At 36.9% G+C, this 26,440-nt stretch overlaps 1 protein-coding gene across 1 annotated transcript in view; it reads right to left on the bottom strand.

The window, feature by feature from the left end:
- LOC112058108 (uncharacterized) overlaps positions 1-26,440 on the bottom strand; it is a 112,376-nt gene that overhangs the window by 25,340 nt on the left and 60,596 nt on the right. The window contains exon 2 of the mRNA XM_024098808.2: positions 8,569-8,721. Coding sequence (XP_023954576.2) covers positions 8,569-8,721 — 153 coding nt within the window. The remainder of the gene's footprint in view (positions 1-8,568; positions 8,722-26,440) is intronic.

Below are 26,440 nucleotides of genomic sequence, written 5' to 3'. Positions count from 1 at the left end.
GCATTCAAACGTATAGCATATGAACCTGATGCGTGAAGATTTTTCGTCTTTTTAATAGGTTTTTCTAGGTTTTCGGGGTTTCAGTTGCAGAGGAAGGGGGAACATTTCTTAGATAAGTACAGATACATTATCTAACAAGAATGGAAAAAAAAAATTAAACCGCCTTCAAACATATTTTAATCTATTTATCAAAAACCACTGGACCTATTTTAATGAAACTTGCACTTTTCCCTTAATTGCAAATAAAAAAAAAAATGTAATTTGACAGTCTTTGAGATAATTTTATATACATACACACGAGTAAGTATATATGCATTATGCTCGGATAGACATACATACATTTATGGAATTTGGCAGACATGCTTAGAAGCTAGTACTCGTGACATAATTAATAATTATTTAAGTATAAGAATAAATGTCAAATACTGAAAATATTACGTCGACTTGATAAGCTCTTTATTGAAGTCGGTTCTAATAATTAAGAATATTATGAAGACTTCGAGACTAAACGGTTCCTCATAATTATGACATCAAGTATTAAAACACTTTCTATACATCGCAGTAATGTTTGAACGTTCTATTATATTTCTTATAAATTAGGACAGGAAGAAGAATTCCTGCCCTAATACGAAGAAAATAAAAATATGAAATAGTTATTGCTAAAGTAGAGGATGTCCCCTTTATTCTAAAGTAGGTAATTGGTCACTTCACGCTATTAGGAACCTGCCTACGTTCTAACACCTGTTTGCGCGTTCAGAAAAATAAAAAACTATTCAGAGATAAAAAGTATTGATATCGAACTCAAGGTTCGAAAAAGGCTTTCGTTGTCTGTGTTTTACGAATTTTGAAGTTCTTTGGGATCATCATCAGAAATGCAGGTTGTAACCGATTTTCAGAGCGGAGTAGGTTCTTTGTTCGGCTGTGTATTATTTTATGTATTATCACCGATATTGCCGTCTGTTGCGAACCGATTTTAAAACATCTTTTTTAAAATCTGACCAAATGCCCTTTCGATGGATAGACCTGGTAAACGCGGCAAACCAAAAATCAATTATGAAGTTTCACATACTCCAACTTTCCTTGATTTTCTAGCTTCGTGTGTTTCCACTTGCAATTTTCTTGCAATAAAAATCATATTACTACTTTTATTCTTCAACATGACACCATATTATATATAATAGAGGGAATGTTATTAAAAAAAATCAAACTACATGCGGAAAAAGCCGCGAGCGTTTGCTAGTATAATTCTAAATCGAAGTCGTAGCGATACGATAAACCGAAGAGGCGTTCTAAATATACATTCACACGTGCATCTTAATACCGACGACAGATAAGAGCAGATGGTCTCGAGACCAACGTTTAGCGAGAGTATAATAACTGTTTATTTCAGAGATTAGTACTTTCGAACGAACATTTTCTTCAGCTTTATTGCATTAGTATACTCGGAAAAATAATATATAACATTAAAAGTAATTACTACCTATCAACTGCGTCGTCGAATTAGCATGTAGTCGGATCATGTAGTCTTGAGTTGGACTCCTGTGTCGAGCTGTGAATGTTGAGTTTTTTCGTCCAAGGAATTCTCACTATTGGTACTTCTACTGTTGTTTTCTGTGCTAGTACCCTGGAGTTAGGAGGTTAGTTGCATTTCCCTGTGCCTCAAAGAAAGCTGATATTAAGCCGTTGGTGACCAGTATTGGATTGACGTTTTAAATTGACTTTCATTGACACATATTATTATATCTACGATTCTTATTTACATCAATTGTAAATAAACTTGTTAAGTGCAGTTTACTTAAGGGAGAGAGGGGGAGGGGGTCAGGGGAAGATTGCAATCATCAAGGTACCTTAATCCGATACTACGTCGGTACTGGTCATTATCATAAATACTGTGATCGTCACAAAGTCACATTATCACCGCTGTCAACCCTCATTGGTACAGCGTGGTGGAATCCAAATCCTCTCTAGGTAGCCCTACCCCCCTAGCTAAGTGGCACATCGATTCTCTTTCTACGATCGCTAACGCTTTGAAAACTAGAAAGATATGGGCTTGGCATGTCACGTGATCAAGATCTGTCATTCCCTTACATTTTTCTAGTTTTCGAAGCGTTAGCGATCGTAGAAAGAGAATCGACATGCTACTTGGCTAGGGCGGCTGACCATGTAGTGTAGCCATTAAAAAACGCTAATGATGGTGAACAAACGCCTCTTCGTCGCATCTTATCAGGTGTGCACTGGCCCTAAGGCTTGTTTAAGTAAAAGGGACACAGCCATAGGCCTGCTAGCAAGTAGCAGTACTGGACCATACATAATACATGAGGCGAGCTTCCCGCTGCCTGTAATTGCCTCAGAACGGGACGCGGGCGCCTCGCCAAACATGGGCGGGGGCCTTTACACGACAAGATAACACGATAAGCTGAGAGAAATCTCACTTAGACCATTAGGTACATACTATAACTATTGGTATTCTTGCACGCCAATTAGTAATATTGTGATTGTGCCACACCCTGTTAATTGAATAGGAGCCGTGATAGCCCAGTGGACATGACCTCTGCCTCTGATTCCGAAGGGTGTGGGCTCGAATCCGGTCCGGGGCATGCACCTCCAACTTTTCAGTTGTGTGCATTTTAAGAAATTAAATATCACGTGTCTCAATCGGTGAAGGAAAACATCGTGAGGAAACCTGCATACCAGAGAATTATCTTAATTTTCTGCGTGTGTGAATTATGCCAATCCGCATTAGGCCAGCGTGGTGGACTAATGGCCTTGCCCCTCTCATTCTGACAGGAGACTCGAGCTCAGCAGTGAGCCGAATATGGGTTGATGACTACTGTTAATTGAATACAATAAGTACATTACCACATTCTGGCAATAAATGAATTTGAATTTGATTAAGAAAATGGACCAGACTAATGACAGAATTGTATGAATGGAAAGACGTCAAATGAATCAGAGGTAGACAGACTAAAGGATAGGAAGACGAGATCAGGTGTATATCTGATCCGAAATGGACTCGTACTGCAAAAGACAGGGCTGAGTGAAAATATTTAGAGGAGGTAGTCGGGAGACGAGTTTAACCAAAATAACGACCGTTTGTCGATGTTTAACATGAGAAATTTAAAATGTTATTTAGATGTAAAAACAACTAAAACAGCAATAAATACTTTTTTTTTTCGCCTCTTATAGTTTAACTATCGTGTAGTTAAAACAAAAAAAAATAGAAAATCAAGTGTACGACTTCGACTTATAAAATGTACCTGACATACATAGGTAAAAAACTTTCGAGTTGAAACCACAAAAACAGAGTAAAAACTAACTCTAACGTTGCCCTGGCTGAATCTGAAAAATGCAATATTTTTCAATTAAATACGAGTGAATCTTCATGCGGTTTCGTCATCATAGGTTGAAGTTAAAAAAGTTACGATGCATAAAAAACATATCGAATATACTTTTTTTCAAATTTGTTACATTTGAAAGCCACTAAGTTAGCGAATGACCCAGCGGGAAGGTCAGAGCTACCAGGAACTGCGCACTATCGCGGCCCGTCATCTAGTCGCGTCAGTGGAAAGGCATCCAACGGGACGCTCGCTCCGAACAAGGCGTGATTGCTGCGACCAGATCGAAAGTTATGCTGAGAAAACACTGCCATTACATTAATTGACCGGACACAAATTCAATGGCGTGCACAAGGTGTTCAATGAAGGTATGCACTATGCCTACAAATTGTACGAAATGGAAAATGCCCTCTCCAAAGCGGACTTGTATTGAGACGTCAGGGTAAGCAGTGCATTTTTGCATCTATGAAGTGCAAGTGGACACAACCACTGGTAATGATTGTTGGGACCAGCAATAGTTTAAACATAGATTTGTAGGCCTGCAGATTAAAAAAAATAAAAAAAGATTAAAAAAAGTACTGCAGATTTTATCCAAATTTTGGCTATATTTATCTTTGTAAAGGCTGACCTACCGAAAAATTTTGCGAGAAGCATGGAGTTTAGCTTGAGTATTTTTATTATGATTTATGCAATTACAGCAATAGTTTTAACTTTAAACAAAGATTTTTAGGGTGTCTTAAAAATAAGTACTGTTTTGTCCAAATTTTATGTGTGTCTTAAAAATAAGTACTTACAGTTGTTTTTGTCCAAATCTTTACTATCTATCTCGGCAAATATTGTTCTGCCGAAAGTTTTACAAGAAGCATGAAAGAGTTTTGCTTGAGTATTGTGTGGTATTATTTTGATTTGCGCAAGAATCCTACTACATATTTCCTAAATAAAAGTAATAGGTAAAATTTCCTTATCTACACTTTTAGCAAATATCCATAGAATCGTTTTGCGATGATGACTTAATGTTAAAATCGATTTAAAATTACTAAATGTTAGATTTTTAGGGTTCCATACCTTAACAGGAAAACTGGTGTTTAGACCCTTTTCCCTTATTTAATAATGATTTCACATAGATTTACAAAAGTCCCGAATATTTCAATGAATCTTTAAGTTTCACACAACTATCACTTATTGTATACAGGATAAAAAATAAAATAGATAATACTCTCGGTACCTATTCGTAATAATTTGTTGCTGTAAATTTCCCAATAATAAAATTCCTGTTAATCGGCTCATTACCTTCAAAACATTAGGTTTTTAAAAGAAATATTTCGCAATAGAAGACATATACCTACCTAATATTTCAATGAAGGCAAACATGTTTAAAATAAAACATGACGTATTACGAGTAGAAGTGCCCATTTCTTATCACACGATTCATTCATAGCCAACGGGAAAATTGTGGTCATTCAGCTAAAACGAGTTTACATGAATGGTGTAAAAAGAGTCTAAAATAATATTATAAAGAGAATATAAAGATTTGATACATTTTTTTTATTGTCTACAAGTTAGCTCTTGACTACAATCTCACATGATGGTAAGTGTTGATGCAATCTAAGATGGAAACGGGCTAACTTGTTAGGCGTAGGATGAAATCCACACTCCTTTCGGTTTCGGTTTCTACACGACATCGGAACGCTAAATCGCTTGGCAGTACGTCTTTATCCGTAAGGTGGTAACTAGCCACGGCCGAAACTTCCCACCAGCCAAATTTATTTTTGTTTGTTATGATTTGACTTAAAACTACTGGACTGATTTTTTAAATTCTTTAACCATTATAAAGGTAGGTAGGTACGATTTCACAAAGTAACATCAAGGTTTTAGTTTATATTTTATGCGTCTGGGCACGGTTTTCCTAATAACATAAATAAATGAATAAGGCAAACTATCACAGCTTAGTTGTTTACCGTCTCTACAAATTGTAGTGACACAAAACTACGGAACCCTACACTGCGGCTTGACACGCACTTAGCTTGATTGTATTTTATGGATTTTACAAAAGTAGTTTTCTGGGAGAAAATACAAGTAAAATTTATCTGTGAGAGCTTTAAGCGAGGCGTATTGAGCGGTTGGAAAGTGGACAAGTCAATAATCAATATTGAGTCGAGTGCACAACCGGCTTTGACTGCAGTTTGTGAGAACTTTGGAGTAATAAATTAATAGACAGAGAAATATACTACTAGATATTTCTATGCCCAGCGGCCTTACATTGTCGTCGATTGACTCTACTAGCTTCGAGTGGTTTATTGACATTGCTACTGTCACGTAACGTAAACGCGAATTTCTAAGGAATTTAAACAGCGCCATCTAGTGGCACTACTGCACAACTGTTTCAATTCCATATAAATTTGCGTTTACGTTAACGTGATAGTAACAGTATGAAAATATTGAAAACTCCCACTGTTCATTTATCTATTGCTATGTTTTATTTCCAGTTTTATTCAAAGTTTTGACAGAAATGTTAAGCTTACGTTCGCCGCTTCGGCCCAAAATTTTGAATTTTTTGCGCAATAAAGACTTTATCTGACTAACTAGCTGCCACCCGCGTGGTTCCGGTTCCCGTAGGAGTACGGGGATAATATATAGCCTATAGACTTCGTCAATAAATGGGCTATCTAACACTGAAAGAATTTTTCAAATCGGACCAGTAGTTCCTGAGATTAGCGCGTTCAATCAAACAAACAAACAAACTCTTCAGCTTTATAATATTAGTATAGATTTTGAGTAGCTTACTGTTATTAATAGGGTTCCTGGGACGGTTTATGTAAGCCACGATGCCAAAAAATACAACCAACTTACATAAACAAAAACTTAATTCGTATTCGGTTTATTGAATGTATGGTTAAATTACGTTTATTTATATATCGTGAGTGTTTTCTGCGTGTGCAAGGCGCGTATCAACAGCAAGGAGTCAGCTATAAATAGCCGCGTGACCGTTCGCGGGTTATCGCGAGAAAACACTCCTCAGCAGAACCACTACTATTGTTACTCGAATTATTAGTAATTTTTATTTTTATGTAATTAATCCTCAATAGCTCAACGGTAAATTGGTCGGACTCATTACCGAGGGTTGGTGGTTCGATGGACTATTGCCTTAACTGGAGGAAAATGGAAATTTATCTCAAATTATTTCTGAAATCGCATGATAATCCGTTCATCAGTAGTTTCGTAGTTAAATGTGAAATGACAAACAGATCGGGATAAAACAAATATGATAATATAAACTGTATTTTGACGACCTTTGTGGCGCAGTTGGTAGTGATGTGAGAGGTCCTGGGTTCGATTTCCAGCGAAATAGTAAAAACCGTTACAGATATGGGTAGAATAAACTGCATCGGCATTTAACATCAGGTATGATCGTAGGCGAGGGTTAACTTGCCAAAGTGGCGTGCAGAAGGTTTTTAAGTAGTGTATGCACAATGAGTAAAAATTGGAAAATTCCTTGTACTCTGTGGTCCAACATAGGTTTGTATTGAGTCTTTAGGGTAGGCAGTAGTTTTTACATCTATGGAGTGCATTCCATTGCTTGCCATTGAATAAAAGAAATATGTGCTTTAATTATCTTACTCTATTCAATCGTTAGGTTTGTATTATACATAGCGCGATCAATGGTAAGAGCTTTTGATGGTCGCAGTAAAACATAGTAATGAAGTCATGCAGTATTAGTAACACTTATAGATCGAGAGGCTGTGACAGCCACACATACCGCATTTAATGAAAGCTGAAAGTTTGTGAGCCTAGCTCCAACCATTGACATCATATCATATCAAGACATATCGCTAGAAGAGAAATAGACAAAATTTTAACCGGGCGGCGCGACGGCTTAGTACTCCCAGCCAAATCTCCTTCGTCCCAACGCAATGAAACAAATTGCTATATTTCCCGATTCAGATTTATTAAATAAAAAAAAAATAATATATAAAAGATAGAAATTTATAAATCTAGGTATGTCTGGCTCTCACTGGCTTTTAGTTCATTAGTAACGGCTAGGCGATGTGGTCTGGCTCATTGAGAGGCGATCACTGAACGCATTGTTCATACGGTCTATAGTGAATGAGATCGGTGTTTCATAAAAGGTCATTTAGTATTTAAATAACAAGGATAAATGTCTCATTGTCGTGTGGTTATTTGCTTCAGCTACGGACAATGAGGTCCAGGGTTCGAATCCCGGGTCAGGTCAAGAAATATATACCTAACTGCTAGTAATATGGAAAAATAAATGAATGTGAAAATTACGATTTAGTCATTATTTTAACAGCCCACTACAAATCATGCTTCCCTTCACATGTATATGGAGCTTAGTTTTATCCTCCTAGACCTCTCTTTGTCAGAGAAGTCAAGAGTGTTTTTTTTATTCTTTACAAATTAGCCCTTGACTACAATCTTACCTAATATGATGATGATGCAATCTAAGATGGAAGCGGGCTAACTTGTTAGGAGGAGGATAAAAATCCACATCCCTTTCGGTTTCTACACGACATCGTACCGGAACGCTAAACCGTTTGGCGGTACGTATTTACTGGTAGTTAGCCACAGCCGAAGCCTCCCATCAGCAAGACCTGGACCAATTAATAAAACCTAAATCGGCCTAGTCGGGAATCGAACCCAAAACCTGCGCCACGTCAAAAACTGCTAAGAATTAGTAAGTAGGTAGGTATGCCGTAGTAGTAAATATATTATTTTTTTTACGAAATGAAATATCACGTGTCTTAAACGAAGGAAAAGCAAAATTGTCTTAATTCTCCACGTGTGTGTAGTCTGCCAATCCGCATTGGGCCAGCGACCATCGTGGTGGACTATTGGCCTAACCCCTCTCATTCTGAGAGGAGACTCGAGCTCAGCAGTGAATCTTTTTTATTTCTGATTCGATCACGCAGAGATACTCCTAACATATCTCGTTCCATCGCCCGCTGTGTGACTCTGAGCCTTCTTATGAGGCCCATAGTTAGCGACCAAGTCGCGGAACCTTAGGTCATCACTGGCAACACGCACTGTTCGAAGACTTTTGTCTTCAGGCACTGAGGAATGTCGGACGAAAAGATGTCGCGAAGTTTCCCGAATGCAGCCCAGCCGAGTTGGATTCGACGGTTCACCTTTTTCACTAAATTGGACCTACCTACCTAGATCATATGTCCTAGGTATAAATTCTAAAGTACCTATTAGTAAATATGTGTGTACTCACCGTCGAACCGCTTGGCCCTGGTGGCCAGTATCTCCGCCAGCTTGTTGAGCTCGCTGCGCACGGCTCCCTCCAGCTGCAGCCGCGCGTGCTGCACCAGCTGCGCCCGCGACCCCGCGCCGCAGCAGCCTGGCGTCGCGCACAGACCGTCCGCATCTGCGAGCGAACAATGTAGCGTTAGCGGCGTGCACACAGTTCTTAACTAGGGTAAGCATTACACGTACAGATTGTACAAAATAGAACATCACAGGCCGTCCGCATCTGCTAGTGGCCAATGTTGCGGTAGCGACGTGCACAAAGTTCTTAACTAGGGTAAGCATTACACGTATAGATTGTACAAAATAGAACATTTCATCTATGAATGGATGATTAAGTGTCTCTTATTTATTCTATTAAAAAGGTGAGAACTTTATACATAAATCCTAGTTATCCAAATACGTTAAGAGAAGGTAGGTATATTTGTCAATTCTTCAAGGAGTTTCCCATAGATTAAAGATAGGAATGAAAACATAATAATAATAAAAATTTTATATTGCATTTTAAACTACATCGTTGCAAATATAGTGTAATACTTAGAATATTTTTTATTTTGAGGTGTTAGAACATCAAAAATTTATAAACGTAAGGCAATAAACCAAACGCTTACTTCAAAATAAAATCAAAAAGCAATAAAAATAGTTTCAAAGAATATTGGGAATAGCTTCAAAGCCAATGGATGCATTGATCGCTTCCCCGTCGCTAATGCAATAAGGCCCCCTCCGACGGATGTTTAAACTTATTTAGGCCCGGCTGAACCATCCCCTTCGATCAACCACCCCATCCAAAAGTGTCACATGCTGAGACTGTTGCTAAAATACGCGTTTTAGTCTAAAGATATTTGTAATAAGTACCTATACTAACTGTAAGTATTATCTAAGCCTACTGCGGACCCACATAGTTTCCCCCTGAATAATTGTTAAAATAAAAAAGAATATACTAGTCGATCGGTCAGTGCGTCGTTCAATAATTGTTGATATTACTGTTCCACATGACGATAATTTGGTTAAAGCCGAAAAAGAAAAAGTATCAATATACTTGGACCTTGCTCACGAGATTACCGCCATGTGGAATTTTGAGTCAACTGTTATTGTTCCGATAGTTGTTTCAGTCAATGGTCTGCGAAAAGTTTCAACCAACACCTTAAGAAGCTTTCACTTAACTGTTGGATCAAGAGTCAGATACAGAAGGCAGTGGTTCTTGAGACGGCGCGTATTGTGAGGAGGTTCCTCACTCTTTAGCCCTGACCACCGGTTGCGTATTTTATCAACATTGTTAAAAATTCAAAAAAAGGAAATAAATCAATAGGAGATACATTAATAAAATCATTTATTCAGCCAAAAAACATAAAATAAATAGGAGAAATCATGAGACTTAATACTAACTTAATACGCTTCGGCTGAATGGGTCGCTGCCTCAACTCTATGCTACAGCTAAATAGCTGTAGCGCTGATTTTCAGGCATTATTAAGTATTCCGCCCACTGCATCTCACATAGCCTTCCGACTGATTAATCGACAGAATAATAAGAATATACAATTTATCCAGACACCGTATGAATAAAATAATAATGTAGGTACGTAACATTCACAGCTCATTGAAACATTTGCAAAAATATTCAACCCAGCCGCTAGCCAAGTGGCACGTCGATTCTCTTTTTACGATCGCTAACGCTTCGAAAACTAGAAATATGTATGGGAATGACATTTGCTATCGACAGGTCACGTGATCAAGATCTGTCATTCCCATACATCTGTCTAGTTTTCGAAGCGTTAGCGATCGTAGAAAGAGAATCGGCGTGCTACTTGGTTAAGGCGGCTGACCTTAAACTTTATCTATAACACCCGGTAGCATTACCCTTTAGACAAGAACACTTAGTGGAAGTAATAAGCATGGGGTTAGTACAAAATACACAACAGTATAAGACATTAATACTTCCCCGGACGATCTACGTCACAAACAGCTCTACTACTTAAAAGTTATACTACAAAACCCGAATTCCAAACGGTCAGCATCCGCTTGTTTATAATATTAGTAGTATTATTATCTGTTGCACCAATTACTGTACTAAAATATTTATAATAGCTATAAAACCATACTCATAATAGACTCGACATCGAGATGGTTGATGTTATCGCGCCCCTCGAATTAGTCACGCTCGCCGCTCAACGACGAGCTCGACGACGAGCAAATATTAAAATATCAAAAGCCTGCGGCCGCGTAGTGACGCGACGCCCTTAGTTTGGGGATGACGGTGTGTGGTACAAGGCTTAGGCGCAAAGCGGGCCCTATTTCGAGCCTAAATTGCTCAACTGATTTCTGTAATTTATTCATTATACCGGTACTAACATTCTAATCAGCTTAAAATAAAATAAGACTATAATAAAATGAAATTTAAATTTAAAATAAATAAAATAATTATAATATTTTATGTCTGACAAATTGATCCTTGCGTCAAGTAACCCAAGAGCTGGCATTTATTTGGATTTATTTGGATTTGGAAAGGATTAGTCTTGCCAGCCAGAGGGGTAAAAGCGCCAGCGTATTTATAATGTATTATAATGGGTACTTTGCCAATTGCAATTGTACAATTAGATGGTGTGTATTTCTTATAATTATTTATATTTCTTAGATATGCCAACAATAGCAGCAGAAAACATTAAAATACAAAATATAAACAATTAGTACAGTAGTCTGATACATTACAACTTTATAAAAGCATACACAGCATTGCTGAGGCTAAGATGTTTATAAAATACTATCTAGCTGTAGAAGCAGTTATACCTGCTGCCTTGAATATTTTTTATATACTGTCTTTATATTACTTGTATTATTTTTAACTGGCAAGGTTTTTCTTTGTAGAAAAATGTGTGACCCATTAAAATGACTGACCATGATCATCTTGCGTTCATTCATAAACAATACACAAACAAAATGAGCGAATGTTTGGTAATGATTTTAAATATTAGTATTGAGTTTGAATGAAATCTATTAGGAAATGTACAAACCAGCCCATCTACAAACATACCCAAAAATATAAAATAAAATAAGAAAAGAGTAAACATTTCCCAGCACATTTTTAAATTTCAAACAATTGTTAAATAACAATAAACCGCTTCAGCTTATACCGTCTACCGTTAATTTTAATTGAGATTGACCCTATAAATTAACATTCAACCAATACACTACCTTATCATTCCCGAAATAACGTCTAGATTCCCTCGACGACATATAAATTGGATTCCAGTTTATCCCGCGTCGCCGACAGAAATCACGAGCTTGAATACAATAACGCTCCCGAATATCAAAAGGATTTGCGTTAATCAAGATATTATTGTTACGGAACATTGTTACTCTATAGCTCTGTAGTTTCAACGGAACAATAATTGTTTTGTCTCCGTAGTGGTGACCGCCTACGGCTTGGACTTTATTAAACTATAATAAAGCATATCCTTCATGTTACCTAGATCAGGGTAACAGCAGGGTAAGAGCTATGCTTGTAGTGTCTCTGCGAGATCTAATCAGAGATGAATAGATTCGCAGAAAGACCAAGTCACTGACGTAGCTCAGAGAGACGCGAAGCTGAAGTGGCAATGGGCAGGGCACATAGTTAGAAGAGGACTAGGTGGACCGAGGACATTAGGTGGGTTGCGGGTTGCGGGAGCCAGGTGATGTCCGACGACATCATAAAGGTAGTGGGAAACGGTTAGATGAGGAAGGCGATATCGGAAAAACCTATGTCCAGCCTGCAGTGGACGGATACAGGCTGTTTGATGTTTCAATATGAAACCTTAATCTCCCTGTTATTAATTCCCCATTATCATTATAAATTATAGCAGATCCTAGTAGCCAAGCATCTCGGCGAATCGGTGCATGGAATGTGAAAATCCCTCATCTTTATTTGTGTATCCATATCAAGGGATGGCAGCACGCATCCAGACACCACTGCAAGTATATCGCAGTGTAAACAAACACAACAAAAATAGTATTTGTATGATTTAGAGCGTGTTTCTAATGTGAATCTCCGTTTGAGGCAAAGTTTCCCAAAGTCAATGATTTTGGCTGTGATATTTTACGAACGATGTTACATTGGATTCAATATGCGTGAACGGTACAAAGACTTCCACTATCTGTACAAGTGCAGCTGCAGACATACCTATCTAAATAATGTCTGGCATACCCATTTACGAGTAAATACAGAAACAAAATATACGTATTACTCGTATATATTAAAAAATATTATTTCTATTTACTTTTAAACCTCATATAAAGTAAATAAAATCCCATGTATCATCTAAAGAGTTACTAGACTGCATCGTCATATCTTGTCTGGTTCGTCTCGACGTCACGAGGGCGTCATTTTGGGCGAGCGCAAAAGCATCGCCTGATGCGGTCCAAAGGAAGAAGCAGAACAAAGGATTGGCGAAACTAAGAGTATACTTTAAAGGCGTGAGACACGGACCTCGGCTCGGAGAGCCATTCGGAGTAGTCATTTATCACAATATGTGTCCCTTCTTAAGGTAGGTAAGGTAGTAAGGGGTAAGGAGAAACGCACAACGGCTAATCACATGGCTAAGTGCTGAAACGGCCCAGAGGAAAGAAGAAGGGGTAAGGAGGGTAAGCTATTTTATCAACATCATCAGCCGATGGACGTTCACTGGTTTGTTCTAAATATAAGCCTTATAAGGACTGTCTTAACCTACCTGATGCTTCTAGCAACTCTTCGTTCGTATCATTCTTTAGATCATATTTAAGACTTAACTTTCTTTTTTGAAAAGCTTCAAACTTTGGGAGCCACCGGCCCACGCCCTCGCTTTCTTTAATCTCAGTACGATGCTAACAAAACAAACACTCCGCGGATGGTAAACTACCCACGACAGCCGACGCCGTCCGCTTTGGGAATGTACTTGCCTCTACAATTATAAACAAAATATTTGGGCATTTTCAAATACAAGAAAGCTAGTACAAGCTCGCGGTTTCACCAGTGTAGTTCCCATTCTCATGGGAATAGAGCAGGAAATATAGCCTTAATTACTATCTGATAATGAAGCTTTCTTTTTTTTAATTCCCCTCCAGTTGGAGGACAATAACACACACTAACACAGCCTTTCCCAACTAGTTAGTAGGGAAAGACTGTGTTAGGAGTCGGTACGACAATAGACTAACGAGGCGGGTTCGAACCACTACTCCTCGGTGATGAGTCCGACCGTTATAACCGTTGAGATATTGAGGCTTAAAGATTTGTATTGGTTAAAGATTTATTCAAATCCGTCCAGTAGATTTTCGAGTTTTTTCGTTACATAAAAAAATACAAATCTTTTCTATTATTAGTGTAGAAAAGGAAACTCATACGAAACTCTTTGATCACTACAACATCGTCACTTACCATTTACTCTTAAAATTTCGTTTGCCACGACTCACGATAGTCTTATGGCAATTGTCACCCGCACCTTGCTACAGTGCACATAGTATAATCTTATACATACATATATTATGTATTCTGCTTTCTGTGCTAATATTATAAAGAGGTAGGTAAAGTTTTTGGTATTGTAAAGAACAATTTATGGATATAAGTACTGAACCGATTTTGATTTTTTTTCACCAATAGATCATCTTATTTGGAAGTGTCGTACATTTTATCCCCGTATTCTCACTGAACCGGGAACTTTGCAAGTGAAACTGCGGGCGTTAGAGAAGTATTATATATAATTTGATCTTAGAGAAAATTATACAACTTTGAATAACTTGTTAATAATAATAATTATTACTATTAATATGCAAGTATAACATTTACAATCAATTGAAATTACAACAGTACTTAATGATATAATGTAAGTGCTTTTACCAATTACTCGTATAAATAAATAACTAACAAACATCCTCGACTTTGTCCGCTAGGAATACCAATCCACTAGGAATATTGAAAGGAAATAACATGGAAATCATATTATCCGATTCTTTTCCCATTTTAAAGTTGCAATTTCCGGTAATATCAGAAATAATATAGACTTCTTAAGAGTATAATACCTATCTATGTCACAAAAGAAAATTATCTATTACGAAATTACAACAGCTCGATTTTGGGAAGTCGAACGTAGATAATACGTACGTATGACTTATTTTATGTAAGAAATCTAGTAGAAACTATTTAAGGTCTTATAATCATTATGTAATACTTACTATCTAGTGTAGTACTTACTTCGGCACTTACAATTGAAGTACTTAAGCAATAACATCAATGCAATCAGTGTCAAACATGACATTAGAGACAGCTGTTTCCCTACAGATAACGTATGAAATATTATTGAAAACAATACATAATTATATACATATATATGAAGTGTATGTCTGTGATTTCAAAATTACTGTTTTCTCAAGAAATTGTACTTTTTAAAATTTATGTCTGCGTTTTCTGTCTGACTTTACCTGAACTGATTTTAATGCGACTTTCACTGGAAGATAGGTCATTCAGCGACATATACTTAGACTAATTTCTATCCCGAAAAATCCTTGTTTCCCACGGGATTTGTAAATTAACAAATAAATATAATGCAAACAAAGTCACAGGCGCCCGTTAGTAGTAGAAATAAAATGTAAAGTAAAATTAAGAACAGGACAAATCAATTAACATGATTTATAATATTCCGACATGAGTGTGTTTCTCCCTCGTGTCAAAAGTCTATTATTAGTATCATAATAGAATTCCATATCGGTAGCCCAGAATTCTAGGGTGGGTTCTGGTTCATTCTAGAGTGGGCACAAGTCTATTCTAGGGTGGATACAGGTCCATTCTAGGGTGGGCATGGAAGCCCCCCCTCCCGCCATGTATACGCCTATGGCGACGACTCATTTGTAGCAAGTGCGCACTGCGCAATTAGCTACAGCTATCACAATGTCGATTAGCGGGCTTAGGGTGTAATGATCGCTATCAGATGGTAATGATAATGACCGGAACCGACAGCTTAGCGTGCTCTCCGAGGCACAGGGTGTAACACCACCAACTTCTTACCGGGTCGCTACTCTATTAGGAGATCCGGGAGATTATTATGTAAAACACACCTACATACAGTCGAACATTTTGGAAGTCGGTCAAAAAACATATACTAACTAGCCAATGAGGCTTTTGGTCCATTAAACCCCCCTGTGCAATGCAATGTATTTCCGTCGCATCGGAACTCCCAAGCCAATGAGTCGATTTGGATGCGGTTTTGTGAATAGAATTGGCTAGAAGTAACAAACATACACGCTTACACACAAACTTTCGCCTTTAGATACTTATTAGTGTGATTCATCGCCTAAAAAGGCACAACCCTTTTATTATGAGACACAGAAAAAACAAACACATGCGGTTTTACAGAATAGAAACACGCGGCGAGTGAGTTACGTGTTGAGAGCGTTTCAAACAAGTTAGACATTTCAAAAAAATCTCTGGCAGTATTTCATTTGTATCAAATTCCTCTTTCATCATGATGAGATACTGTGGCGTTATTGTGTAACGATGTTTTTACAACTCGACAGTATGAGTCTCGAATTCGATTCTATCTCTCTCTTTCTAACATAATACCACTTAAAGAGAGGTAGATGGATTCGAAACTCACATTGTCGAGTTATAAAATCTGCGTTACAGAATAACACTAAAGGTATAATATCTATGCATTGACATAGGTAAACCTTATCCCCAAAATAAACTTTAGTTTAAACTAAAGTTTTGCCAGTTTTTACTTTATGTAAAAATAAAACTATTGATTAAGCTATTCGACAGTTATAAAAACCGGTGAAGCATAAATACTTAGTACTTATTAAAATTATTAAAACCGCCGTGAAATTCGATTTTACACAGATTACACTTTTTTGTACATAATTATGATTGAGTAAACTTACAACAACTGTCCTTTGGGGTTCAAAAACATTTTAAAAAGTAAGAAACCCTAACCACGAAATAAATAACAAAAACAAACACGCAAATCGGGTGTGATTTGTTACTTATTGTGGGTGTTTTTGACACAAATAGCTTCATTGCGCGCGATACCATCGTTTTAACGATCTATCACATCGTTACTTTGTTTGAATTATGTTACAGATTACTTGAACTAGGGAAACCTTTTTCTGTTCTTTTAATGACGAATTAGCGACTTTTTAGACCAGGGATGTAACGGAGGTAATTTTATCGGAACCGAAGGCGGAGTCAGAATTTTTTAATTTGATTTATCGGACTCACAACCGGAGTCGGAGTCAGGGTCAGAAGTGGTGGCAGGAGAGAGATTTTTTATGTAAGGACCAATAAAACATTATTTAGTCAAATATTTTTTTTATAAAATAAAACACAAACAATGAAAAAAAAATGGCATGTTTCCAAATCAACAAGAAAATAAATTGAATGAATTGAATCGCAAAGTACTCGTAGCGAATTATGTCGATCGACTTTCGATTAAATCCTCCGATTTAAAAGTGTCGGAGCCGAAGTCGAAGCTCCATAACATCCTTGTTTTAGACATAATGCCGTCAAAGCGTGGTGTCTATGGTCTACAATTTATGTAATACTTGCTGACGCCCCACGGTCCGCGTAGTTCCCGTTCCCGTAAGAGTACGGGTATAAAATATAAGCCTGACACTCACAAATAACGTGGCTTTCTAGTGGTAAACGAATTTTCAAAATCGGTTCAGTAGATCCAGAGATTATCCCCTACAACATATTAGCATCGATACATACAACTTGGCCTGCTTCATTGTTCCTGTGGTTATACATATGTATAGGTACGGTTTAGGATCAAAAGGTCCTAGGTTTGAGTCCTGAGGCCGGATAATGTAATACTAAGCGTTTCTTTCTTCTAAGAAATTTTCAGGAGCAATCCTGGAGTAGGGAAATGGGTTGTGCTACGTGACTTGTTAATCCGTCGGTTTCGGTTATATCATTAACATCTGGTAATCCAATATTATCACCCTTAGGCCCCCTTATAGCCTTAGGAGCGTGGTGGGTCTAAGCTCCATATCCCCCTCCTAGAAGGAGGCCTGCCTTTATAGTGGGGCACACAAAAATAAACACTAAAAATATAGGAATCAGTTTCTTAACAACCCTATTTATATTCGTTCACACCATTTTACTTGGAAACGCAATATTTCATTCACTTTTTGTCTAGACTAGATGTTTATCCGAAACAAGCAGAATTTTCCGGTTATGAGTAATAGCCAAGTTACAGAAACTCTGATCAGCGATCAAGTTTGAGAAGTTTGGGAAAAAAATACAATACGAATATTATACGATAAAAGATACCCTATATAATCTTTAAGTAGTATTATAGCAGTAATTGGTATTTTGTTTATAACGCTGTGATATTTTCATTAGATTTCGTATTAAAGAGTTATTCTAACAGTTTTATGTTTGCTTCACCGTTTTGTAAACCGTTTCTGACAACACAAAATAAACATACGACTTTTGTGTCTTTTATAAATATCATACATTTATGTTTGTACAGTATACAAGAAAATTTGCAAATCTACATCACTCAATACTATTCTTAATTATTTACTAAGAATCTCAAATGCTTCAAGTAATACGAAAAAGTCAAATCGAAATTAATCGTTTGTTAACTTTCACATCTACGACTGTTGAATTAATCAGCCTTTCAACAACTGGGGAATGTGCTAAAAATATCTACAGTTGTATTCAGATATATGTACGAGAATGTTTCCTCTTACGAACCTTTCATTCACAATTTTCTTGTCTAGTCTTGTTGTGTAGGGTTGGCAATTCAATAAAAAAAACATTTTTTTTTTATTTTATACATTGTTACCAACTCTTGCCCTCAGTTTTTTCGTGTCATTGTAGCTTTAATCAATGTAAACTATTTGTTGATTTTAAAAGTTCACTCATCATGAGAAAGCTATATCTTCACCGAGTAATATTTTACACCCATACTCCCAGCGCAGAGGATATGCTAGTGTAAGCAATAAACTCTGAAATATTCTTAGTTTCAGTGTTACACTGAGAAAAGTACGTTAATTAATAAAAACATGTAAAATCGAATTTTGAGATAAGTCAAATTTATATAACTTTTACGTCGATTAAAGAGACGGTTTGGAACCCTAGATTGTACTTATTACTATAACTAGCGGACGCCCGCGACTTCGTCCGCGTGGAAGTCAATGTAAACTTTCAACCCCTATTTTACCACTTTAGGGGTTGAATTTCAAAATTCTTGAATCACGTTATATTTTTTATTTTTTTATGATTTATGGATAAATTTTTAAAACTGTAACTCTAAAAATGAAGGACTTTCCGTATAAACTTTACACCTCTATTTTATCCCCTTGGGGTAGAATTAATCAAAATCCACTCTTAGCGAATGCCTACGTCATAACATCAATGCATGCCAAATTTCAGCCAGATCCGTCCAGTGGTCTGGGCTGTGCAACTGTGCGTTGATAGATCACTATATCAGTCAGTCACCTTTGAGTTTTATATATTTAGATAACATAACGTGACGTTTCAAAGTTTCTTGCAAAGTAAGCCTACTTAAAAAAAAACATTTTTAAATTTTCTGTTACAGACAATCAAACATACACAAGTGCTCACGCCACTGTCACCTCGTGTAGTGCCAACCCTACGACCCCCACTCGGCGCTAGACGTATCACGTAATTGCAGGCGAGTCCTCTCCCCTCCATCAGGTTTGATTATGTCCCTCTCGCAAAGGAAAAGCGTGACGCCGCCTCAAGGCATTTTCTTCATAGTTTTCTCCATTGTACGTTTGAATAATGCATTTTTATTTCTGTTCGCGGTCCTGTGAAAGGAGTTGATGAAGTAGACTTAGATACAAAACGCTATGCGTAGTTATTTTTTTTTATTGTAAAATGTGTTCTTTGAGAAACACTTTGTAGTTTTAAAATTCAGAATTCAAATTTTGTTTCTTTTAAGTATGCGCTGGACAAGCGCATTGGATAACTTACTTTTAGATGCGATAACTAGACATCAACGTCCAGTTTTTAGCTCATGTGGATGTCCAGGTTTTTTTTAATTCTTTTTGTTTTTTTTTTAAGTTAGCCCTTTACTATAATCTCACCTGAAGTGATGTTATAATCTAAGATGGAAGCGGGATAACTTGTGATGAGAAGGATGAAAATCCTCACCCCTTTCTGTTTCTACACGACATTGTACCGGAACGCTAAATCACTTGGCGTTATGTCTTTGTCGGTAGGGTGGTAACTAGCCACGGCCGAAGCCTCCCACCAGCCAAAATTTCGGGTGGGTTAATTCTTTTAAGAATTTTTTATTAAAAATTCTTAAAAGGAGTTGGAAAATTGCGGTGTTACTGCCTAAGCTGTAATAAACATAAGCCTAATAGGCTGATAATGTTGATGATGAATCTCTTTTTTCAAAAAAATGATGAATTGATGATAAAACCTTCTAGATAAAAGTTCGATGCAAAGCAATGCAAAGATTTTTAATATATTATTTTTGATTTATTATTTTTTGAGATATTTTGATTTTTCAATCCTTTGTGTTTAACGCCTTTTTCGGTTGGATGGTAAAACCGAAAAAGACGGCGAAAAGCCTGTCGGGAAAAACAAGCCTTGAGTTAGTCATTTTTTATTTTTTATTTAGTTTCATCAAAAATAAGGGCAAAAACAGACATTAATATACAGTAAAGGGTCTTCATCTTGAGCAATTTCACGCTAGAAGTAACAACGCTGTAACGCACTCTATCTTTTCTTTTAGTTTTTCTTTTTCATAAACATAAATTCATTTAATCATGCCCTCTGAAGGTAATAGCGTTCGCAAAAAATACACAAAAGAGAGTGGCTCTTTCAAGTTTTGCTGGTGACGCTACGTGGAGTGTAGTTGAAGGAAGGCAATAATTTCATTGCATATTGAGCTTGCTTTGATAAATTCGTTGCCTTCTAAAAGCCCTCTAGCTTCGTTTAGATTGTGATTTTAAGGGTGCGCTGGCTGGTAACTGTTTTGTACGTGACAAGGAAATAAATAACATACCTTTTCGCATATTTTACGGGAAATTTTCAAGACACTTGAGAGTCTTGAAAATTTAGGGGTTATTTTGTTTATGAAGTTTAAGTCTGGTCGAAACTAGACCACGTCTTATATCATCATCATTATCAACCCATATTCGGCTCACTGATGAGCTCAAGCCTCCTCTCAGAATAAGAGGGGTTAGGCCAATAGTCCACCACGCTGGCCCAATGCGCATTGGTAGACACGCAGAGAATTAATTAAGCCTTATATAAAAATCGATTTTACTATTGTTTTTGTAGTTTGTCGTTGTTTGGTTGTAGTCTACTTTTTGATCATTACTCAACTCGCTTTAATAGACTTTATGTCGTAACAAAGATATTTTTAGGTAAAAATTATGATTTTGAAACCCAGTACTTTTGTAAATAAAAATATCAATTAACGTCAACTGAGATTGTATATTTATTACGTCTTAAATTGTAACTTTATTAAATGAAACGAAAAAGAGTACCATACTGTAGCATAGCATACCTATTATTAAATGAGTATGACGCTTTGCATTTTCTGAAAACAGTTAAATTTGCAAATAACGGGTGCTAGCGCTACCTTAACAGCAACACCGCCGCCCCTATCCACGAAGGGATGGTTTAAGGTGTCGAATAAGTGTTGAATAATTACGCCTTTGTGATATAAATTCACTTTGCTTTTTGTATTGAAGTTTTAAAGTACAAATTATCCCAATAAATATGAGTATTTTGAAAGATTACTTCAAGAATGTATAACTGCTTGAATGACGACCGACTAAGTCACTGAGGTGTGCTCGTACCCACTTCCTTACTCCGAAGTAAAATAGAAAATTTCTGGCAAAGAAGAAAAACCCGATAAATCCAGGACCGAAACCCATGACTGTGAACCCCTGGTCCGTAGTCGCATATCTTAACCACTGAACTTATAGTATAGATATGCTAGCCACACGCCATCCAATAAGTCGACGTGCCTGCAGCGCTACCGGCAGGACATCCGATAAAACTGGTCGTGTATTGGTCGCGATGTGCATGACATCATGCAGATACCGTATTACCACGAAACGAGAACTACTCGAATGAAACAGCTGGGTGTCTTTTATTTTCGTGTACATACATTACATACATAAGAGTAAAATTTTGTAGTCATACGATACATTTACATGCATTATCATTAGTAACCCCTTGCCGGCTCACTGTTGCGCACGAGTCTCCTCTCAGAATAGTTAGGTTAGGTTAGTCCAACAGGCTGACCCAATGGCAGACTTCATAGAAGAGTAAAATTCATAGTCATTGTAACAGACAAAAATACATAAGTAAATTCGTCAAAATGTGCTTCCAAGCTACGACGACTATCCCTAAATACCTCTTGTATAGATGATGTAATCCGTAATACATTTTACCATGTAATCATAACAAATTGTCTCTAGCAACACAATATGAGCTTAAACAATAGTAATGTCTGTAGCTAGCATTAAGTTATTAATTGTCAGATATCCAATAACAAAGCGAATGGCCGGTGGATACATAAGACCAATGATCATAGAGCCCGACCACCTGGGTAGGAGCAAACCAGGCTCATCATAATTAATCTAAGCCTTAATAATAGGGGTCGACGGTTTGATCCCCTTTTGGGTTGTACTATTGACGTAGGTACCTCTTTTAGCACAGGATTTTAGGTTAATTTGAGAATATAGGGGAGTACTAGATTGAGAAACGCCTAAATTTCTTAAAAAGAAAAAATATAGTTGACAAAATCTTAGTATATTAGTGTAAGGGGAAGAAAAATCTCAGCTCAAATGCTTCTATCCTTCACTTCACGGTATCTCGATGTTAGGATAAAAGACAATCTAGATTGTAAACTTCTGTCTCTCTCCAAAGAACTTCAGAGAACTCTCCAAAGTAAGTATATCCTTGTCGTACTGCAAAGTCTACGAATTACGATTGTACCAATTTCATCATTTGTTGCCAATGGTACTACAATAACAAGGACAATATCAAGCACCTAGCGTCATAGACAATTTAATTTACGTATAAAACAAATAACGATGAAGAGAATTAATGAAGATTTGGAAGAACCCCGTATGGGTTTCAAACTAGTCATACAAATTCCATTACACAAGAGTTTTAGGTGCTTTCAGTATTAGCATTCTGAAACACACTTACGATATACATTCTAAAACAATTAAGGGACCTAAAGTACATAAAAACAAACGCCTAAAGCAAATGGGAATGATAATTACCGACCACCCAGAAGATCTCTCACCACAAAATATTAAACGAGAACACAATGAAGCCATCACACGAAACTAGTCGCATGCTGTAGACGTTAATACTCGATTATATCTCAAATTATCTCCGCCGGTCGTCGACGAGGCGTGCAACTTGAACCACTAGCTTTAATAGACCATGGTCAAGATTGAGAATGAGCTATAATTACGTGTGTTTAGTTGTTTTAGATTTTAAGTAATCATAAGTTATTAAGTTTGGGGAAAATTTAGTTGCAAAATACTTATACTTGATGTTATCGTCTTACGTTTAAAGTTGTTAAAATGTTAATAGTTTATCTGATATTAACGATGATGGTGGTAAAGGTGATGAATCTACGATGACAAAAAATGTAACAAATTGAACAGTGAGTGACAGTAAATAACTAGCTTATAGAAATGTCGTAGTACAATTATAAACGATAAAAAGCTTGTCGTGGAATCAGTTCAGAGTAAAATGCGGAATTCTCATACTTAGCTTTAATTTAAAGTGTGGGAATTTACTTATCACTATTATTTTAACATTAATATACAATAATGTATCGGCGATTAAAATTAACTATATTTTTCTCAAGACTGACGTTGATTACGCAGTTTAACATAGTAATATAGTTTTAAATGTGAGTTATTATGCAATAAGAGTGAAATTTGCAGCAATGGCATCGCGCGGTCAGCAATGTACCAAAGAGGAAACGAATATCGTCCGGAACGGTGCAGGCTTGGTCACAGATGAGCGCGCCTTCCTACGGAAACACTGCAGGCTTGCAGTAAATCATACAGCGAAAACTGATATATAGGGTTACATTTTGATGGATGGAACACTATAAAACTGTAATTAGACACTAGAAGTTAGAATAAGAGATGTTACGACACATTCTTTATCGCTTAAGCGTGGACTTACTAACGATAAGTTATGTGTCGACGTAACGCAAGTGTATTAAGCTGAGTTGAGTGTATTTAAATTCTAATACTTCGAGCAGTTACTAAGTCCAATCACTAAGTGGCAAGAAATGACCTAGTATTGCGAAGAGTTACCTAACGGAGACGACGGAGCAGGGAAGAGAGCTGACAGATGCACCACCAATTCGTAGAAGAAAGGCAAATGGCAGGAGGCGGGAATTTGCCCATCCAATTTACCTATGAAGACTTCTTTATTATTTACGATCTTTGGTTTGGTTAATTTTCTCAATTGTTTTACAACTTTTGGGTAACGTCGAAGCGGCAGTGTGGAATGTCTCATTCGATCAGATGTTGCTGCATTTAAGACGCAGAGGGTTGCGCTGGGCTTTAGTGGATATTCTGGTCTTCGGCGAGTCCCACATACGCTCCAGTAACATTATTTCTTCGCAAATGTATTTCCCAGCGATAAAAAAGCAAGTTACCAAGTCCAACCGTATAAGCGAAGCTGCATAAACCTTAGAGCAAGAAGGCAGTACCGAAATGTTTTAATGATATTGTAAACGATTAAAAATTGAATTCTGTAACTGCAACTATTTGTTAATAGTCATCAATATCGGCCTAAGAACGTCCTCAGCTGGACATAGGTTTATTTTAAAGGGCATTCAAGCTCTAAAGGAAAAGCCCCCTTTATCCAGCAACTCCCTGTAAACCGCCTGATGTCATTAGTCCATTTAACCGACCAACACTGCGGTTTTCTTTTTGGGTTTGCCATTTCAGCACTTATGGACCAATCCTTCGATTCTGCGATTCTTCGATTCTGACTCTGTTGATAGTAAGTCAGGTCAGTCAATTCCGTAGATAAAGTCAAACGACTTTAAAGGTACAGATGACGATGTCACTTGAGCTATCTACCGTTGATTGTGCTCCCCGACCCCTAGATAAAAGAGTAGACATAAAAAAGCTAACAAGCATCACATTAACGGTGTACAGACCGAGGAGCCTGCAATGGCCAGATATGTGTAATTTTAGGAAGGCTGAAATTTTGTCAGCCTGTGGTCCTACCATATACCTAGGTAAGTACAGTAGGTACGGAAGGTTTCAAGGGTTAAGACCTTCAACCGTTCAAGTATAAAGCGTATAATATGTCGGTCATGTCTTTCTTTTAATAAATTGAAAGTGGTTGAACAGGAAATTGATCTCTTCTGTACCTTGGCTACCACTGCCCGTAAATCACTGGCCAAGAATTACTTTAACTTGTTTATGTTAAGCTAGCTTGTTTACTTATCAATTAAGTTTTGTTGTTTTTTTCGCCTTTTCTTTTAATTTATTATTATTGCTATCATTATCTCTTTTATATCATATTGGATTATGTATTATATGTTTCTTGCGAGCTTGCTATCTGATATGTAAACTTTATTTGCGAACATTTGTAATTTGGCTACATTCTGTTTTCTATATATTGTTCTTTTTATTCTTTCTATAGGTATTTAGTTGTAAGTTTTCCTTTCTAAATAAATAAAATAAAAAAAAATATTATATGCACCTCCAACTTTCCAGTTATGTGCATTTTAAGAAATTAAATATCACGTGTCAAAAACGGTAAAGGAAAATCATCGTGAGGAATCCTGCATACCTAATCTCTGCGCGTGTGATGTCTGCTAATCCGCGTTTTGCCAATTAGCTACAGTACTTACCAATAGTAGGACCATAGGATGACTAATTTTCAATCTTCCTAAAATGTGGTAAGTCTGACTATGTCAGTCTGTCGGTCCAGTATGTTGCCTACCCGCCCGCATCTCACACGGCAGTCAATCGAAAGGCAGCCCCGACGAGCGCAGATTTATGAAGTGGCTGACATCCGCTGAGATAGGCCCGAGGAAGATTGCACTTGACTTGAGGAGGATGATTTATATCGATAAGTAAATGCCGATGATTGCTTGTGAAAAGAAATTAGATTAAGTGCCTATACTGAAATGATTTAGATATACCTAGCGGACGACCGCGACTTCGTCCGCGGGAACCTTGGATTTTTCCGAGATAAAAGTAGCCTATGTGTTAATCCAGAGTAAAATCTATTTCCATTCCAAATTTCAACCGTAGCAGCGGCGTTAAAGAGTAACAAATATCCAAACATTCATCCAAACATCCATACAAACTTTCGCGTTTCTAATATTAGTAGGAAGTAGGATAAAGAACTGTTTGTAGTATGAGATCAACATATATAGCCTATAACTGTACTTGGGTGCCTGAAAAGCTGAAAGATTGAAAGTTACGAGAAGAAAATATATTTTCAAACAATGTCAATGGTTGAATTTCATGAATTCACACATGTATCTAAAACATCCTCATTCCTCATAAATTATGTATTACGCAATGATTTTATACTCTGGTTTATAGTGTAAAATCAATTGGTGGGTGCTTCTGAGTGTATCGCATATAGAGATCAAAAAACGTATTGGATATTGTTTTATAATTTATGTACCTACTAGGTAATAGAAGTACCTACGGTGAAATCTATACTTATAATAAATCTGTAGAGAGATCAATTCTGTACATGAAATATATTTCCAAAATAACTATCAGGGGGTGATTAGTGGTCGATACTGATGCCAAAAATGCAATCAGTAAAATTTTTGTTTGTCTGTCTGTCTGTATGTTCTTTATAGAAACAAAAATTACTCGACGGA

Source organism: Bicyclus anynana, chromosome 4 (genome assembly GCF_947172395.1).
Source record: "Bicyclus anynana chromosome 4, ilBicAnyn1.1, whole genome shotgun sequence".
In the NCBI taxonomy this organism is placed as follows: Eukaryota; Metazoa; Arthropoda; class Insecta; order Lepidoptera; family Nymphalidae; genus Bicyclus; species Bicyclus anynana.
The sequence above is the reverse complement of the archived record's forward strand: the minus strand, read 5'-3'. Positions and strand labels throughout refer to the sequence as shown.